This window comes from Mchenga conophoros, linkage group LG23 (genome assembly GCF_057382185.1).
Source record: "Mchenga conophoros isolate Kocher_MC1m ecotype Shallow Benthic linkage group LG23, M_conophoros_male_GT1.1, whole genome shotgun sequence".
In the NCBI taxonomy this organism is placed as follows: Eukaryota; Metazoa; Chordata; class Actinopteri; order Cichliformes; family Cichlidae; genus Mchenga; species Mchenga conophoros.
The window spans coordinates 34,587,160-34,605,553 of record NC_140547.1 but is presented as its reverse complement, the minus strand read 5'-3'; the positions used below and the strand labels follow the sequence as shown (position 1 = coordinate 34,605,553).

The following is an 18,394-nucleotide window of genomic DNA, read 5'->3' as shown; positions in this document are numbered from 1 at the left end:
TGTATGTAGTAAATATTAAGTCTAATATATGCCCTAGTAATAGTAGTACATATAGCACTTTTTCCTTTGGGAAGGTACGCTGTCTGCGCTGTCTGCAACTGTATTGAAGAAAAATGTTGAATCTAATTATTATAGAAAAATCATTGATTTCTGTGCATTAAAGTAGATTACGTCAATTAAGCATTATCAGGCGAAGGGTGCGGGGTGGTTTCCTAATATTTTTGCTGGGAGTTGGCAGTCCTATTAGTTAGTTTAATATTTCTATGTACTGTTTAGAATACCTGAATAAGGAGGATGGTGTAAGTTTTTTAGGTTGATCAGTATTGCTGAAGTATAAAATATTTTGGGTGCAGTGTATTTTTTGCATACAGGTATAACAGAATAGCTTTAATGTTTTGTTTTTAAAACTGAGTATGAACTTATACAAAATGCAGCAAAATATTTATAAAAACAGTTTTATTTATTATAAAATACACTATATCGGATTCATATCGGCATCGGCAGATAATCAAATTTATGATATCGGTATCGGACATAAAAAAGTGGTATCGTGCCATCTGTAGTTTGCACAGAGGCACAAGTAAGATTTGTTTTGTTACAAGGGAGTATCATGAAGTAATGCACTAATGGCTTGGAAACGGTAATTGTTTGTCTTTCTAAAGTTTTTTTTTTTTTTATTTGTCTTCCTTTTCTGGCAGATTTTCTTCCCCTTATGTGTTACTGTTTATTCAAGAAGATGGTGTTATTTTGGTAAGTACATGCAAATTCCTTACATATTTATCACAACAGTATTTGTCACAGTATTGCAGGGACAAGTTTATCTATCTCATCTTAAGGGTTCTTGTGATTATTAATATTGATATTAATTAATATCAATTAATATATATGATTAAATTTCTTTTATCCAGGACAAAAGAAAAAAAAAACTTGCGAAAGTGAAATGAAAAACAGGAATTTAGTTCTTGTGAGTTAAGAGGATGCAGAGCATAGGGTTAGATGGAGGTGGATCATTCACTGTGGTGATCCCTGAAGGAAACAGCCAAGAGAAAAAGGATCAGATTGCAAAAAAAAATGTGGTTTGTTTGCATACATGAGTCTTTACGGTACCCACAGGACTCCTGAAGTATAAGTACTCTGAAGTTTGCAGAGCAATTTCAGAGATGTTTGGGGCTTACATGGCAAGCATGTTTTTAGTTGCACATCTAAATTTTCTCTGCTCTCTGCTGCTGATGGCAGAGTTCTGCCCCGCTGACCTCACAGGTGAGACACTCCCACCAGTGGACAAAGAGCACAGGAAAATGTGTTGCCAACCACCTGAAACAGACAAATATCTGCTTTTTAAAACCCTTTAAACCCGTTAAATGGACTGATGCCATTCATTTCTTCTTTGATTAACAGTAGTAACATCCTTCATGCACTGTATACTAACCCATATGATAATCATGCTTTATGAAGTGATGGCAATTGCATTGTAGCATTTAATGAAGAAATAACAAAATAATCATACCAATGATTAAGCACCAGTCTTCTTTTTTTGTGTGTGTGTGTGTGTGTGTGTGTGTGTGTGTGTGTGTGTGTGTGTGTGTGTGTGTGTGTGTGTGATCATGCAAGAGGTAAATCTGAATATTGCAAATTCTATTTGGATTTCTTTTGTCTTAAGTGGCAGGTCACTGGTGAGTCCAATAAGCTGTTTTAGGTGACCAGCCAAGCAATCTAAATTTTGAAATTTCATATATAAATTTTATTTACTATGTTTGAACTGACATATGATAAAATTTACTTATTGCGAATGTCAGACATTGTTCTTTTTTCCAAATTGGTTTAATCAGCAACTCTCTTTAAACAGGCTGAAAGTGATGTTAAAGTGAAAAGGGAAGCAGTTCTCAGGGCACTTTGCCTCTACCTTGGTGAAGAGGACGGAAGCCTTATTCGGGAGTTCTTTGTAAGTCATTTAAGTCATTGTAAGCAAGTCATCTATACACACACTTTTTAGATAGATATCTGTGTGTGTGTGTATTACACACACACACACACACACACACACACACAAACGACTAGATTGGAATTTAATTGTAGAGTTAATTGTTTTTTCTTTTACCTTTTTATTAAATGTTTAGGACATTGAAGGAGATGATATCCAGAGAGACCTGAAGAAGCACACCATGGGCATTTATGTCATCAACAGGGAGGATGGACAAAATGGACATTATGATGACATTGGAATATTTGTTGAAGGGGAGATAGTCATGGACAACATTGGATCTCTGGCCCAAGCTTGTGCATTGATGCTTGGAGTAATCTATGCACTAAACCTAGCCTTCCCCAAGGAATTGAAGGACTATTATGAATTCATTTAGAAAGTGTTGATGGGATTCGATGGTGAAAAGCTCTCCCCCAAAGTCTTTGGGCTGAAGAACAAAATTGCTACTGGATAGGAAGATTTCTAAAATAACACATCAAGAGAATGCTGTTATGTAAATTACCAATGACTGGTGCTCTTGTGAATAGGAGTGAAACTCTTGTACAACCATCATTTGTTCTGTGTTATGTTTCGATTGAACATTTTAACTTTCAATAATGAATGTTTCACATGTGGTACATTTGAGTAGCTTGAAGAGCAACTTTGTAATTATTCAGTTATAGCTGCTGCCCTGCGTATAATCAGTGTTAACTCAACCGAATTAAAAAAAAACAAAAAAAAAACCATTCATGATTACCACACTGCAGCACACTGGTAACACTTTAAAGACTTAATTGTTTTGAAGCGAGTATGTTAGGTCAGAAAATATGTAAAACATTCAGAATCTTCAAGGAAGGACTAGAATGGAAAGACAGTGGTCAATAAGCAGTAAGGAAAACACAAGTTTAATTTTAAGTCTAATTACCTTATTAAAATGCAATTTCTAAATATGGATCGCAGAACAGCAAGTCTGAAACTGGTTAGTTTGTGGATGCATCAGTTTCTAATTGTGATACATTATACTGCTGGTAGTGTTTTATTCTTTTATGTAAGGAGTTTGTTTGTTTTTTTTCTTTTTTAGAGGAAGAGAAACATTGGTTAACATTTCTCTTGTCTGTTGTTTCTGTTTTGTTTGAATACAGCTTTTTAAAGCTACTAGTTCATAGGCAAAAGTTTTGTAATTTGTATTATACAAATTGCAGCAATTTCCCTTAGAGATGTGGATTCTTATTCTGTTTGCAACAAATTTTGCATTAATAAATGATGTGAAAGAATGTTGTAGTTTTCATTATTGACGTTTTTAAAAACTACAAATCAGGGTAAGCAATATTTTTTAAGTAAACTTAACTTAATTGAAATAGAGAGAAATTAACAATTTGATTGATTTGAATATAAGTTTGGGACATAAGTGTAAAGGAAACAAATTATTCTGGTACATTTAACACGACCTTAGTTGGACTTACTAATAATATTTGACTAAAACGTATCCACAACAGTTAAGTTAAAGTAGCTTAAAAATATATGTTGGTTTTACTCGCTTAAATTAAATTCAGTGTACTTAAAAAATATTTCTGGATTCAAACAAATTTATTTCGTGCAACCACTTGTCATAAAAAAATTGAGTAAATTGAACAAAACATTTTTTTCAGTGTTGGACAGTATTGTATTGTAGCGCTTTAATTCCATATCATGTTCTGTTGCATTGATTATGACTTGAAATCAGAAACCATAAACTCAGCACGACAAGGATTTGCTGAGGCCACAGGGCAAGAACGACACTGGAAATTTTTATAGCCACCCGAGTCACTATTAAAAGAATGCAGGCTTAATACAGTTTGACTTCTCCTTTTAAAGCTTAATGCCATATCCATCTTTTATATACAGTCTATTCACCACAAACTGGGCCGCCTACCCCAAAAAATACAAACAGACGTACAGGCCAGGAGAAAAATGTACTGTCCCCTTACAGAATCTTCAAATTGATCAAAAAAGACTGATATTATGACAAAAAGCTCTAAGGAATGTAGATTCATGTTCACGTACATCTAGGAGTGTATGTGTGCGCATGTGTCCACCGTTTATTAACGGTTGAAGACACAGATTAATCTCTTTGCATGCAACAGAGGATAAATCAATTGCACATAATTAGCAGGGGCAAGGTTATAACTGACACTAGGTTTCATCTTAATTACAGAAGTGGTTGCATGAACACGTCTCAACTTAATCACACCTGCCACTGTTCTCACCACAGCTTGATAATTTATTCTTATGGGAGCTTTTACTAATAATCATGTTTTAGTTTGTATAAAATTCATGTGGAGTTACATATGTTAGTAGGAAAGTGCAATGTTGGCCACTGATCTGATGAGTCACCAAAATTTATAACAAAGAAAATTCATATTTGTGGGGCTGTTCATTTGTAATGCTAAATATGATACAGAGTACCCTAAAAGCAAAACACACACACAGATATACAAAAAAGCCAGCAAAAACATCTAAGGCAATCCACTCTCTTGACTTCCTCCATGTATTGATGATGGTTTGAACCAAAAACTTCAAATTTGGATTCATTAGTCCAAAAAGTTTCCACTGATTTTCAGTGTAGTTCAGTCAGTCTGGCTTCTTGGCAGTCACTCTTCTACTGAGACTATTTCTGATTAGAAACTGCACGCCATGCTGCCAGGTTTTTGGCTAATAGCTCTATGGGAATTAGCCAAAGTAGAAAAATACTATTTTATGTCTGGGAAATGGGAACAATGTGACCCACTAGTAACAAAGTGCCGTAAAATTGGTTCTTTGCCAGTGTGTTGGTATGTAGACACCACACTTAATCCCTTGAGTTAGGCATTTTTTCTATACCTGATGATAGATCAGTGTTAGGCGGCTTAACAAACAAAAAAAAAGGTGTCCAAAGAAAACCTTAGACACTGGCTTTGACCTTCAGAGAACCTGGAGAACTGTTCCTCAAGACCACTTAAAAAAAATACTAGTAAGTCTGAGTCTTTGGAAGCAATATAATAAGTAGTGGCTCAGGTTTTTTGCACAGTATTGTATATGAAATTGATTAAATCAATAAATGAAATGTATTATTCAAATTTGTCGGTAATATTAGCGCAAAAACTTTCTGGCAATTCCAACATAATCCTGTCTTGCTGTTTTCTGCTTAGGTTTCTAAATGTTTTTATTTTAGTTTATTTGCTGTTGCTTTCCATATTAGTTTCAGCCATTTTATATAATGTTAGGGTGTTCTTGAGGTATCCTCCAGCTCGCCAAGGGGAACGCCCCTTCCCAGGCCAACCACGAGATATATGTATTAGATATGAGAGATATGTATTACTATTATTATTATTATTGTTGTTGTTGTTGTTGTTGTTGTTGTCGCCAGCAGGCTTATGAGATTTTATTTTGAAAGTTACAGCCGGAAGTTTAGATTTTCCTAAGACTGGTTCTGTCGCGAGCCTCCCGTACTGTAAGCCAATCACAGAGCAGAATAAGCTTTGCCGTATATACGCGCGACTATTTCCACGTTTTGATCGCAAACAGCGGAGGGCTTCGGAGTCGTTTTCTGAACCTGCTTCTCCAGGTCGCATTAAAGTAAGGAGAACATGAGTTTAGCTTGTTTTCTATGCTCCCTGCACAGGAGCTTCAGTTGGCTACATTTCATGTCATCTGTAAAAGCTCGCATTACATTACGTTACTAGTTACTAGTTGTTTTACCTCGAATAAATAAATACGTTTATTTATATAGTTTAACACACAAAGTATTTACTGCAAGGCTGCTAGACTCCATTGCTCTGAAAGGGTTTGTCCACATTAACCTGTGCTCCCCCATAAGCTTAATGGTGGTCTGGAATATAGATAAAGAGGTCTATATTTAGACCAAGTCAGCAGGAGGCTGTTAAGAAGCTAATCTGAGATGGGTGTTGGGGGTCGGGCAAGGCTTTCACATGTTAGGTTTATTTTGACAGTTTCAAGTTGATATATGCACAAAATGCCCCTTATAAACTCGTCTTTCTTAAAGTAGAGCAGGTAGAAAAGCATAACATGCCACAAAATGTCTACATTTAGAAATTAGACAGCAGTAATTTGCCACTTTCCAGTGGTTGCAGTCAGTTCAAGTCAGACTGCAACTGTCCTCAATTCAGTTCAGTTTTAATTATAAAGTGCAAAATCAAAACAGCACTCACTTCAAAGTGCTTTATATTGTAAGGTAAAGACCCTACAATAATAGAGAAAACACCAACAATCATATAAACCTGTATAAGCAAGTACTCAGCGACAGTGGGAAAGAAAAACTGTCTTTAAACAGGAAGAAAAGAAACCTCCAGGATGGCGGTGTAGCCATTTGCTGCAAGCGTTTGGGGGTGATCGGAGGGAGACGTGGCAAAATACTCGCTGTGGAAGAGAGCCGATGTTAAATAATAACTAATGATTGAATGCAGAGTGTTGTTATAAACATGCAGAGAGTGAAAAGAGGTGAGTGAAGAGGAAACAATCAGTGCATCATGGGAAACCCACCCTTACCAGCCCTATTCCTATTGCAGTCTAAATAAGGAAGGATTTGGGTCACCCCAACTATATACATTATAAAAAGGAGTTTTAGGTCTAATCTTATAAGTAGAGAGGATGTCTTTCTCCCAAATCCAAACTGGGAGCCAGTTCCACAGAAGAGGGCCCTGGAAGCTAAAGGCACTGCCTCCCATTTTACTTTTAGAAACTTTAGGAACCACAAGTAATCCAGCAGCCTGAGAGTGAAGTTCTCTATTGGGGTGATATGGTTCTATGAGGTCTTCAGGATAAAATAGGACCTTATTAGTCAAGACGCTGAATGTGAGGAGAAGGATTTTCAATTTCCCTGTCAGTACTCTTGCATTTTGGATCAGCTGAAGGCTTTTCAAGGAGTTTTTAGGATGTCCTGATAATATTGAATTACAGTTGTCCAGCCTAGATGCAGAAGAAGCAGTAAGGTATGAATGATGGTCTACTTTTTCAGCATCATTCTGATACTAGAGGTCATTCAGGTATTTATGTCTCTGAGACCTGTAGTTTAACTATTTGCAGGAAAGTCGCCTCTTGTCAGCTAACCTGTGCAAGCTTGCCATCAAAAATGGTCAAGTGGGAAACACCCTCAAATTCTGGCCAACCATTTAGTGACTACAAGTTCAAAACAGATGTGAAATTACAATTACGAGGCATCACCAATTTTTACTTTTTTTTTTATTTAAGGAGCCTGCTGTCCTATTTTTACTCATGTGACTGAGCCATTAGATGGCTCTGAGGAAGTAGCTTTGTCGAGCTAAGTGTTGGATGGTTTTTCAGATGAGCTGATTTAAGGTCAGTTTAACTAAGCCAACATTATCACAGGATGATGGTGTTAAGCCTGATAATATGTGTGTCCACAGTAATAATAATGTAACCCCACTTGGTTATACTAAGGCTGTGGATGCACTCAGTGTTTTATGTTAATATGTGCTTTTGTTAATAGGAGGTGTTATGATGCCGGTGGTTCAGTTGCTGAGAGCTGCATCGAAGCATGCTGGGAACAGGCCCCCACGCTGTGTTGTGCAGACGACCTCTGCAGCACATGGCGTCAGAACACATGCTTCATCCTGCACTGATAGTGACAAACCCAAAGTCCTCATTACTGGTTAGTTTTTGTCTCATACCTCTTGTGTTACTTAAGCTCTGTAATGGGAAATTTCTAGTTAACCCTCACATTTAGATATAGGTGGTTAGAACTTCACTGTATGATTTTTGTGTAACCTTTGCATGCGTAGATGAAGTATGTGTATGTGTCAGTATGACCTCGTGAAATAAAAAAACTGCTTAGCTAGGCCTTACAATGTTTCACTATGTTATCTGCTAAGTGTTTGGCTCAGAAGGATGAAGGTCAGGGCCAGCGCCAGGTGCTGGCCTGGGAAAAGATAGTAGGAGTCTTCTCTGTTCAGCAACAGCCCAGGGTGGACAAAAGACTGTTGTAACTGAAAGATACACAGAGTTTGACGATGTCATAAGCTTATTACTATGAACCTGTGATGTTTTGATGTATGTTTCCATTCTCCTGCGCGTAGTAATAAATAGTGTGACCACAGCTCTTTCTGTGTTGCAGACTTTATTTACAAAAATTCCACGACAGTTCTTAAAAGTGCTTAAACTGCTTGGTAATTTGCTTCTTTTTCTCTAATTTATCCTTGTAGGAGGACTTGGACAGCTGGGGGTGGGGCTTGCTAAGTCATTAAGGTAAGAAGTTTAAATAACCTCTGATTTCCGTTGTTTAGCTATTTCCATATGTAGAGTAGTTTTCTTTGCGTATACGTGATACTGATACTGGGTTTTCAGACTGATACCAGTAAAAAAATCTGTCAATATAAACATACCAGTCACTGTATTAGTTGTGGCCACACCATTTTGTACATTCCTGCTCCAATCTGATCCCAGAAACTAAACAGGGTTGTGCTTGGTCAGTATTTGTCTGGGAGACCGCCTGGGTATACCAGGTGGTTGAAGCTTGGTCGTGGCAGATGGCTTCCCCTCCCTGAGCCTGGTTCTGCTGGAGGATTCTTCCTGTTAAAAGTTAAAAGTTTTTCCTTCCTACTTTTGCCAAGTGCTTGCTTGTAAGGGGTCACCTAACTTCTGTAGCTATACTGTAGATTTTTTTGATGTGTAAAACAAACAGCGATGGATGCATCAGGTTGTGTGATGAAGGATTCCCGCTAGCTTTATCCCAGTAAAGGTTATAATGGTGATTTACGGGCACAGAGCTGCTGTTTTGGACGCTAAAAAATTTTTTTCTTTCGCTCCACCTGAGCACACCGTCTCAGTAATGACTCCGCGTTTAGACAGACCCCGGCTCAACATTAAACTATGACATTAAACCATCCTCTTTACTGCTGCTGTTGTGTTATCAGTCTTTTTGTTGAAACACTGGAGGCTGTGTGAGCTTAATGTTGTCATACTTTTAATTCACACGCGCTCTCCTATTGCAGGTCTATTTTTGATCACAAATGTGGGTGAGCACCACAGGGTCACGCATTAGACAAAGCATCAAAGCAAGGAAATAGTTTTTTTTATAGTCGAGTTATTCAAATTACTCAATGAATCGTTGCAGACCTCTTTTAAACTGCTGTGGTGAACTGTGGTGATGCCAGTCCTAAATCCAGCAATTTTATTTACAAGAAAAATTAGAAAAACTTCCAAAAGGTGATACCTGTGAGCCAAACCTATATGGGGTGTAATGTGTGAGCTGTTGAAACAACTGTTAAAATGATATATAATGAAAGAAAGCTTAAAGACGTCATGCGATCATGTCATTTGTACCGCAGACCAGCTTTTTTAGTAGAGTTACCAAAACTAATGTTTCTTTTTCAGGAGGAGATTTGGAAAATTCAATGTGATCCTGTCTGACATCCGGAAACCCCCCAACCATGTCTACAAAAACGGTGTGTGCATTGTTTTTACCTTCTCCACATATTCTACAAGTTAGTAAAAACCCTACAAAGGCCATGCGGTCTTTCTGTTTAGGAGCTCCATTCTTGCTCAGTGTAAATGCAAACCACATGTCCATAAAACTGCACTCCACTTTCCAAAGATGAGTGGGTCGACACACACAGTCTATTGTGTGTCCTGCACAGGTCCATTCATCTTCTCTGACATTCTGGACTATAAGAACCTCAGGCAGATTGTGGTCAACAATAACATCAGCTGGCTGGTTCACTACTCAGCTGTGCTGTCCGCTGTGGGGGAGCACAACGTGGCCCTGGCTAAAGAGGTCAACATCACAGGTAGACACCTCTGTAACGCGTGTACCATAGCATTAACATAGCAGACTTATGCACAGCCTCTCTTTCTCTCTAGGTTTCCATAACATATTAGATATAGCCACCGAACATGGTCTGCGTGTGTTTGTCCCCAGCACAATCAGTGCCTTGGGTCCATCCTCCCCTAAAGACCCCACTCCTGATCTGTGTGTGCAGAGGCCACGCACTATTTACGGTGTATCCAAGGTCCATGCGGAGCTGATGGGTGAGGTGAGACACTCTGTAGAGACTTTAAAAACGCATACCCGTATTTCTTCTCCGCACTTACAGCTGTTGTAGCTCCAGTCCTCATTCTGACCTCTATTCATCTTATTTCTGGTGTTTTTGAGTCTTTTCCTCCCATTATCAGTACTACCACCAAAGGTATGGGCTGGATTTCCGCTGTCTCAGGTATCCAGGCATCATCTCGGCTGACTCCCAGCCTGGAGGAGGAACCACAGGTGAGTAGACCTGAGATACATATACCCAAAGACCTTTCAGGAATAAGTGTTGGCCCTCAACAATCACATTTGCAATATGGTTAAAGTTGTGGTTCACTTCCTTTTTAAATGAACGGGTATAGAGGCTCAACAATAATTTTGATGGTGATAATATCACCATCATCACCTCCACCACTTATCTTGTATAATGTCTCTGGAAATACTAAAGGTGCAGGCTAACTGACAATGTAAGGAAGATGGCGCACCGTTTGGAAATGTTTGTTTTTTTTGCTCCATGTCTTTGATGCAGTCTGATTCTGATGGTCTCTTTTCACTGTTTTCTAGACTACGCTGTCCAGATCTTTCATGCTGCTGTGAAGAGCGGTCAGTTTGAGTGCAACCTGCGCAGCGACACACGGCTGCCTATGATGTACATCGGTAAAGCAAACTTTGATGCGTTTTGTTTTAGCGGCACTGAAGCACTCCCGTTTCGCTCATCTCTTCCTCCGTCCACCTCTCCTACCCAGATGACTGTATCAGGGCCACTATGGAATTCCTGGAGGCTCCAGAAGACGCGCTCGTCAGCCGCACCTACAACATCAACGCCATGAGCTTCACGCCACAGGACCTCACCCGAGAGATCCAGAAAGTCCTGTCTGACTTCAAGGTTACCTATAATGTGGATCCTGTCAGGCAGGCGATCGGTGAGACTGCTGGGATACCAGTGTCATAGTTTTATCCTTTCAGAGTGTTCACTGGCTACTATAATCTTCTTCTCTGCTACATCTTTTCAGCCGACGGCTGGCCAAAAGCACTGGAGGACAGCGCAGCGAGACAGGACTGGGGCTGGAGGCACGAGTACAACCTGCCGGAGCTGGTGCAGACCATGCTGACTCACATTACTCTGGGAAACAAGCTAGCGAGCGCCTTCTGAAACATTTGCAGCATTTTTGTAGCTTTATTTAAAAACTGAATGTGACAGTCTTCAGTGGCAAAATCTCAAAACATTTTTTTTTCTTTTTTAATCATCTAGAGCCTGCTGTTTGTATGTGGGTTGATGTTTTAGTTGGGAGAAATCCCTGGCACTTTAGCATCCTCCCACATCTTTTAGCCCTTGATAAGTTACCAATAGCCACAAATTCAACCCTTGACAGGATGGGTGCCCTGATCATTGCTTCAGTTAGAAGGGAGCGCATTGTTAGCACCGGTAATAAGTAATATTATGTGGGATTTCCTGCAATTGGCTGTAAAGAATTATGAATGAAATCTGATATTTCCTCACAGGAGGATTCACAGGTACACGTTTTACTAGCGTTTCATCCATTTTGAATGTCATGTTATCTCAAAAGAGAAGTTCAACATGTCATGGGTACTTGTGACTCTTCCCTGCAGAAACTCTTGTGAGGATGATTTCTTTTTTCAAATTCCCCTCCCAGATGACCTTGGATCTTTCTAGCAGTGTACAGAGAACAGGCCACAGACCCAACAAAGACTTTGAAGATGATAGGCAGAAAGTCTAAAAAGGAGACTGAAATTGAGATTTACACAATATGTTTGTTAAGAAGCAAAACAAAAGGCTTTCCTACTGAACCATCAACCTGATGCCTTTCTTTTCCTCTCTGTGAATCCGTCCAGAATTTGTGATTAGTTTGCTGCTAGAGAGCGCTGGATGTTTTCACCAAAGCAAGATGCTGAACTTTTAAGAGTTATGGTCTCTTTCTGAGTGTACACAGTATGTATGTGCTGTCTCTAAGTGTGCTACCAGTCTGTTGCGGTGTGTCTTAAGTAGGGCTGAACGATATATCGCATTTGCGATAATATCGCGACATGATCAAGTGCAATTTTCTAACCGCAAAGGCTGCGATTATACTGCGATTATAAGGCTGTCCAAATTACTACCATATCCCAGAATTCATAGCGCGGCCCAGCCAAACTCCAGTTTCCAGCAATGGCGGCCGCTACTAAGTTTTAAAATTACTCATACTAATCTTTCTGGGTCACAAAATAAACTTTTAACATATTTTCAGGCGAGAAAGTAGTTGTGTAAACATCAAATATCTGCTCGGTTTATCAAGATATCCCATATTTGCAAAAGTGCTTCGACGTTTTCAGAGGCGTCTGCTACCCACCAGCTCGACAGCTAGCCGGGAGCTCGAGGGTTACTGATGCGGCCGAGAACGGCACAACTCCCGGCACATCATTTTCAGATCACCGCGGAGTTTCGCTGCTCGGGTTAAACGTAATATATAAGTCACTTAGACAACCTAAAAATGTTATTGTTGGGCTTTTTTCAGTGTTTTGTTTGTTCGTGAGTAAATCGGTTTGGCTGAGATTAAAGTTATTAGATTAGATAAAATAAAACTTTATTAATCCCCCGGGTGGGTTCCTCCTTGGTTTTCACACAGCTGACTAAACGTCAAACAGAAAACTTATTAAACAGAAGTATGAGACAGTCGAGAATTTACACCAGTGTCTGGTTATATTTTAGATAGCAAGAAGCAGACGGCCGAGTTTATTAAACTCCACCGAGACAGCGGTGACGCTAATCAGAACTAGCCTTCTGATTGGCTAGACCGTCCAATTTCACGCCTTTAAACTTTAAAGGCGTGTTTGTGTGTGTGTTTATACAATTGCTATTATGTTTGCACTTTATGTGTAATGTTACTGACTGCAGAGATCAGTAAGATGTGTGTATTTTTTATTTATTAGTTTTATTTATTTAATATTATTTTTTAATTGAATGACTGTCTAGTAGTTCACAGATGTCGAAAAACTGAGTGTGGTAAAGCCACTGATTTTGTTTATGTATATTTCTGCAATCTGCACATTGTACTGACTTTCATTTTAATGTTTACACCAGGGTTCCTTGTCAGCACTTTATGCTCAGATGTTTGTAAGCTAAAAATAAACTATTGTGTATGTTCAAATATACTGTTGTGATTGAAGAAGTTAAATAAAAATGTCAGTCATCAATTCATGCATCACCTCATGTCATCATAACAGAGGTCTGTCTTCCAGGAAAGAACAGTTTAAAATTAATGTAATATAGTATTGGCCATACTATATGATGTATTGCTTGTCTTTGTTTAATAATACAGAAGACAAAGACCTTAAAAAATAATCGCATCGCAATCGCAATATTGGGGCAAAAAATCGCAATTAGATTATTTTCCATAATCGTTCAGCCCTAGTCTTAAGGGGCACATCTGCCACACTTGAAAACAACCTGGCTTTTAGTAAGAGCTTCACTCCCACTGTTTACTAGTGTGAACTGTGTCCTGAAACAGTGGTGCAGATAACTGTGGAAATAGTGACCCTACACAGTACTGCTGCAGGGACTGCACAAGATGGGTAAACAGAAAAGGAAACCTAGCAGTGCTTGAGGCCTTAAATTATGTGCAGCAAAGGAAATTAGCTTATAGATGCTGCTTGATCTTTGCACTGGTGTGTTTTGGGCATTTTATTTATTTATTTATATGTTTTGGGGTTGACTGAATGGATTAACATGTCAGCATTAGATAAGCAGGGCTCTTCTGTGTGGAGGTACAAAAAGAAAGGACTGGATGTTCTGTTAATGTTTGTTTTTTATAAAGCTATTATTTCAGAATTATTGCAGTTTTTTAATAAATCCTTTTTTTTAAAAAACAACAAGTTTTTCTGAATTTTCTTTGTAACTACGCAGTACTGAAAACTGACCCAATGCTGATGAGCCATTACAGCTACAGAGGGTGAATTTTAGCTTTCTTGAAAGCTTTGTTCTAGGCCTCACCTCCACTAATGCCATTCACTGAAGGTAAGCTAAGTTCAGCAGATTTTAAATTATTAAAAAAATCACATTCAGAAAAAATGAGCATCACAACATAAAAGGAAAAATAACCAAATGTAACTCTTAAAACAACAACTAGAAATTGAGAGTAAAAGTTACCAAGTTAAAAGTTTTTTTAGGTGTTAGCATTAGGTGTCTGTGTTGCTAACTAAGCTTGCTAATGCTAGCTGACATCTTAGCATTCCACCCAGTTATGGTCATGTCTGTCTGGAGAAAAGCAACCTTGCAGCAGCCAAAAAGCTATCCCTGGCTTCAAAATGTGGAGTCTAGAAACCAACCAGTGGCGTCACATTGGCTATGTCCATTTTTTATATACAGTTCATGGTAACCATGTTGCTGTGGCTGTGAAACTTGCTTTTTACCCTTTAAAGCCTAAATCATGAGATAATTAGTAGAAAATTGTAATTTCTTTGAAATTGTATAACCAGAAGGTCTTTATTGAACCTTCTGGTCATTTCTACAATGAAATATTAATTTGCATATCCATCCATTCTCTTCTGCTTAGAGACAGACAATTATTCACACTAACATTTCCACCTATTGGCAAATTAAAATCACCAAATAACCCCACTAATTGCACATCTCTAGACTGTGGGAGGAAGCCACAGTACATGGGAAGAACAAAAAAACTCCACATATATATGGGCTCATATATTTGCACATATGAGTTTTAATTTGTTTAATGTGTATTCATTACATCCAGGTTTCTTTTTTGCAATTTGTTGCTAAAAAATGTGCAGTTTATTCAGTTTTTTCGAGGAGAGTGGGATTACACCGATCATGTAGAAGTTTAAAAACTCACAAAAATTCATGTATCAAATATGACATAACAAGTGTTAAGGGATACATTTCAAATACAGAAATCTTCAAATTATAAATATAAGATGTGCAATAAAATAATAATAATAATGATAATACAAGCTTGAGCATCCAAAAGTAACACAGTTAGCCGAAACTGTGACTGTTGCTAAATGGTTCAACATTCTTACTTCTGAACAGGTTTATTCATTGACTTCCTGCCCTCTGCTTTTCCAGACGCCGTCCCTCCTGTTTTAGTTTTGGCAGTTTGTACCTTTGCATTTGTCTCTGTATTGGTAGGAGAAGTATTGTTGTGCCTCCCAGTGGCCAGAGCCTCCTGCTGCAGTTTCAGCTGCAGGATCTCACTGAGCAGATCGACCTCTTGGACTAGGCTTGCCACTATCTGGCTCTCGGTAGCCCTCACTGCTGCACGAACCAACTCCACAATGCCCTACTTGGGGAGCCAAAAACAGTGACAGTCAGTCAGTCCAAATAATTTCACTAAGGGAAGTACCTCAGATGGCGTAACCATAATAATGTTTTGGAGAGTATTAAAAAAAAGGGCTGGTTTAGAAAAAAATATTTTTCGTCAAGGAGAAAAACATTTAAAACACAAAAACCACATATTCTCGTAGCACACTGCATGATTAGATATTAGGGTTAGGGAACATGAACCTGTTTATCCAGATGCTTATCCTCTAGAAGAGTTATGTCCTCCACAGTGACCCGTGACCCCTGTCTCAAACACCTCAGCTCATTTTCCTTCTGCTCCAAGGTTGAAGTGAGACTTGCTTCATGCTGCTGACTTTCCCACTCTTGCAGATCGACGCCCTGCAGTAAAAAGGAGTCATTTTCTAAGTTTGAAACAAATTGGAACATATTAAATGGATTCCAGTACCATCAGATAGCAGCCCTGAATCTGCATGATGATTATGCAGTGCACGTTCACTAGCCGCCACTTAAAGAGGCCTCCTTACCTGTGCTAAGGGAGGGGGTGTGGGTGGCAGTTGCACCTCCAAGTGTAGCTGAGTGACAGACACGTTAGCAGCTCCATCGACCACCGCCTGGAAAAGCTTCCGCCGTGTGATGCAGGTGTCTGTGAGATACCTGGTGAAGTCATGTCGATGGACGGGGGTGAGGTTCGGTAATCCCTCACACAGCACCTCTCTCAGTAGTGACAGCAAGTTGAGTACATCAGGATCTGATGGATAGAAAACAGTCCAGAAGTTTTAAACGAGGTTTACTGAACCAAACCCCAGCAGCACATGATCCTGCACACTGTGAACAGGTGGGCCTGCATTACTAACACTGCATGAGTAATGTTTTAATAGGGCACACAGGGAATGACTCAGAGTCAATGAATCACTCAGTGTGGTATGCTAGGGTGTCTGTATTGCTTTATGAGCAATGAGAGCTTTACATCTGATAGTAATTCTCTGCTGGCCATGTAAAGGGCCACGACCTCTCGGTTAAGCAGTGTGTCCTCTAACAGGCCACTTTATAGTACACTGCTGTTTGACTCTGACCATCCAGCCGTGGAAAGATGTCTCTGGCGATCACAGCTGCCCGGATAACGTTCGGCCAGGAGAAGCCACAGTCTGCAGCGAACACGACCACGTCGTACACAAACTCTTGATGGAAGCATCGTCGCTCGTCACTGAACTCGGGCCACGAGAAGTAACGGCTGAGCCTCTGCACACCAGCATCTCTCTGACAAACACAATCACACAGACACAAAAGTGAGAAATGTTGAGCAACACGTAGAACCAATTTTACAAGTTGTTTTAGTTATTTATTCATAAACGGTGTGGTTATGTCTTTATTTTTGCAGTTCTGCTCCAAGGTTATTACATTAACTAAAACTAAACTATTTAAATTATTAAATTTAAATAAACCAGTGACCAATAATAAAATAATGTGCGTGCATGACTTCAAGCTAACTCTCTAACCAGTCGCTTACTTTAAGATTTAGGTCAAATTATAGATTTTAGCGCCATTTTTTTTAAAAAATGCTGGGACACAACTTCGTCTTTATATCGCTTAAATTAAATGTCTGGGTGTTAATTCAGTGGCCGCCTACCTGTAGCCTCGCTATCTGACCTATTTCACTCTCTGTTAGGGAATCCATCCTGATAAACACAAAGCGGAGCTCGGTTGCCATTGGAGACTGACGCGATGACGTAGGGACGTAAAGCTGCTGATTGAACGTGTGAAGCGAATTCAGTGTTACTTGTAAATATCACACGTAATTACTCAGTGCTTGTTTGTTCGTAGGTTTAATAGCGACTGTCTGATATTAAACCACACAGTCTTCATTTATGGGGCTGTTTCAGGGTTAAGAAAAGAGCAGGCTGGTAATGTAACTGGGCTTATTATCAGTCTGTGGCCACAGATGGCGGAAAGCTCTAATCCTCTTTAGCACCAACCCCAGCCCTCTCCCTTCTTTTCTCCGTCTCTCTTCTTCTGCCTTTCCTCTCCTCCTCCTCCTCCTGTTCTCCATCAAATAATGTCAAGGTAACGGCTGTTAAAATAGTCGGTAGTGTCCAATTTCCGGTTGTGTCTTTAAAAATAAAAGCTTTATTTCAGGTGCGATTTTTACCATCAAACCTTTAGGGTTTGGTGCAAATGTAGTTACCCCTTTTCACATTTTCAGAGCTCAGTTCAGTTGCGTACACACTACAATTTTGCCTTTAATTCAATTCAGTTTTATCAGTCACCTCAGGGTGCTTTATATTGTAATGCAAAGACCTACATACAAAATAAGCGTCCTAATTAGGATTAAGAACCATTCATAATCAGTATTCACAGATTTCAATATAATACAATAGTTTTAGGGTGGACCCTTCAGTTATTAAACCCAAGGCAATATTGTGTAGACTCATCACTGTGCATTACTGTGTGCAAGCAAGAGCTACGCCTGCTCGTCTACTAAGCTAAACTGTCACCCTAGCAGCTCCACTTTTAACAAACAAATACATTCTGCTGTTAAAGCCAGTTTCTTCCAGCTGAGGGCCCTTGCAAAGATTAAGACAATTCTCTCATCTGCTGATTTTGAGAAAGTAATGCCAGTGCCTTCCAGAATTTTAGGATCCTTTTGTTTATTATTAAGGCAAAAAATAGATCAGCACTTTCTTACATTTTTGAACTTTTAACTCTATGCACACTCCTAGATCATTAAGGTTAACTGACTAGATGCTTCTAGTTGTTCTGGTTGTTTAAATCGGGCCTTTTTCTTTAGTTGCACCTAAAATTTGGAACAGTCTTCCTCTTCAAAGTAGGACCTCACCAGTACTCAACATCTTTGAAGCTCACTCGAAGACAGATCGTACCTCCCTTGTGTTTTTCTTTTATTTAGTTTAGTTTATGTTTTTTTCCTGTATTGTCCTTACTTTACTTTACTTTATTTATTTATATAGCACTCTTCACAGGATAAGAACCACAAAGTGCTTCACAATAATATAAAACTGATATACATAAAATAGCACAATCAAATATTCAACACAAATTTAGTTAAAAGCCAATCTAAATGAGTCTTGTTACTTTATTGCTTTCACAATAAATAAACTGATTGGAC

The 18,394-nt window shown here is 39.0% G+C and overlaps 2 protein-coding genes across 3 annotated transcripts; one reads left to right on the top strand and one right to left on the bottom strand.

Annotated features, from left to right (window-relative positions):
* The first annotated feature begins 5,416 nt into the window (after positions 1–5,416).
* Positions 5,417–13,870, top strand: LOC146547724 (L-threonine 3-dehydrogenase, mitochondrial-like). 2 transcript variants are annotated; one of them, XM_085265494.1, is made up of 10 exons: positions 5,417–5,554; positions 7,446–7,607; positions 8,158–8,200; positions 9,329–9,399; positions 9,592–9,741; positions 9,815–9,987; positions 10,127–10,217; positions 10,542–10,634; positions 10,724–10,900; positions 10,991–13,870. In XM_085265494.1, exons 2-10 carry the CDS (start codon positions 7,454–7,456, stop codon positions 11,128–11,130), a joined length of 1,092 nt encoding a protein of 363 aa, XP_085121620.1. In that variant the 5' UTR covers positions 5,417–5,554; positions 7,446–7,453; the 3' UTR covers positions 11,131–13,870. The 2 variants fall into 2 exon arrangements, with proteins under 2 accessions (XP_085121620.1, XP_085121621.1); XM_085265495.1 differs by lacking the exon at positions 5,417–5,554 and having other exon boundaries at positions 7,514–7,607; positions 9,549–9,741.
* An 804-nt stretch (positions 13,871–14,674) lies between these two features.
* Positions 14,675–17,254, bottom strand: lg23h8orf74 (linkage group 23 C8orf74 homolog). The gene is made up of 5 exons (XM_085264946.1): positions 16,901–17,254; positions 16,347–16,530; positions 15,798–16,021; positions 15,496–15,651; positions 14,675–15,271 (listed from the first exon to the last, which is right to left on the bottom strand). The coding sequence occupies exons 1-5, from the start codon at positions 16,979–16,981 to the stop codon at positions 15,008–15,010; spliced, it is 909 nt and encodes a 302-aa protein (XP_085121072.1). The 5' UTR covers positions 16,982–17,254; the 3' UTR covers positions 14,675–15,007.
* Positions 17,255–18,394: the final 1,140 nt, after the last annotated feature.

What these genes read in the sequence shown, in the direction of transcription:
- LOC146547724 (XM_085265494.1), top strand. Translation starts at nt 7,454, where the DNA reads ATGATGCCGGTGGTTCAGTTGCTGAGAGCTGCATCGAAGCATGCTGGG. An exon ending in CAACCATGTCTACAAAAACG is followed by an intron (nt 9,400 to 9,591) that starts GTGTGTGCATTG and finishes TGTCCTGCACAG; the next exon opens with GTCCATTCATCTTCTCTGAC. An exon ending in GCTGCCTATGATGTACATCG is followed by an intron (nt 10,635 to 10,723) that starts GTAAAGCAAACT and finishes TCTCCTACCCAG; the next exon opens with ATGACTGTATCAGGGCCACT.
- lg23h8orf74 (XM_085264946.1), bottom strand. Translation starts at nt 16,981, where the DNA reads ATGGCAACCGAGCTCCGCTTTGTGTTTATCAGGATGGATTCCCTAACA. An exon ending in CACCCCCTCCCTTAGCACAG is followed by an intron (nt 15,652 to 15,797) that starts GTAAGGAGGCCT and finishes TTTTTACTGCAG; the next exon opens with GGCGTCGATCTGCAAGAGTG. An exon ending in ATAAGCATCTGGATAAACAG is followed by an intron (nt 15,272 to 15,495) that starts GTTCATGTTCCC and finishes CTCCCCAAGTAG; the next exon opens with GGCATTGTGGAGTTGGTTCG.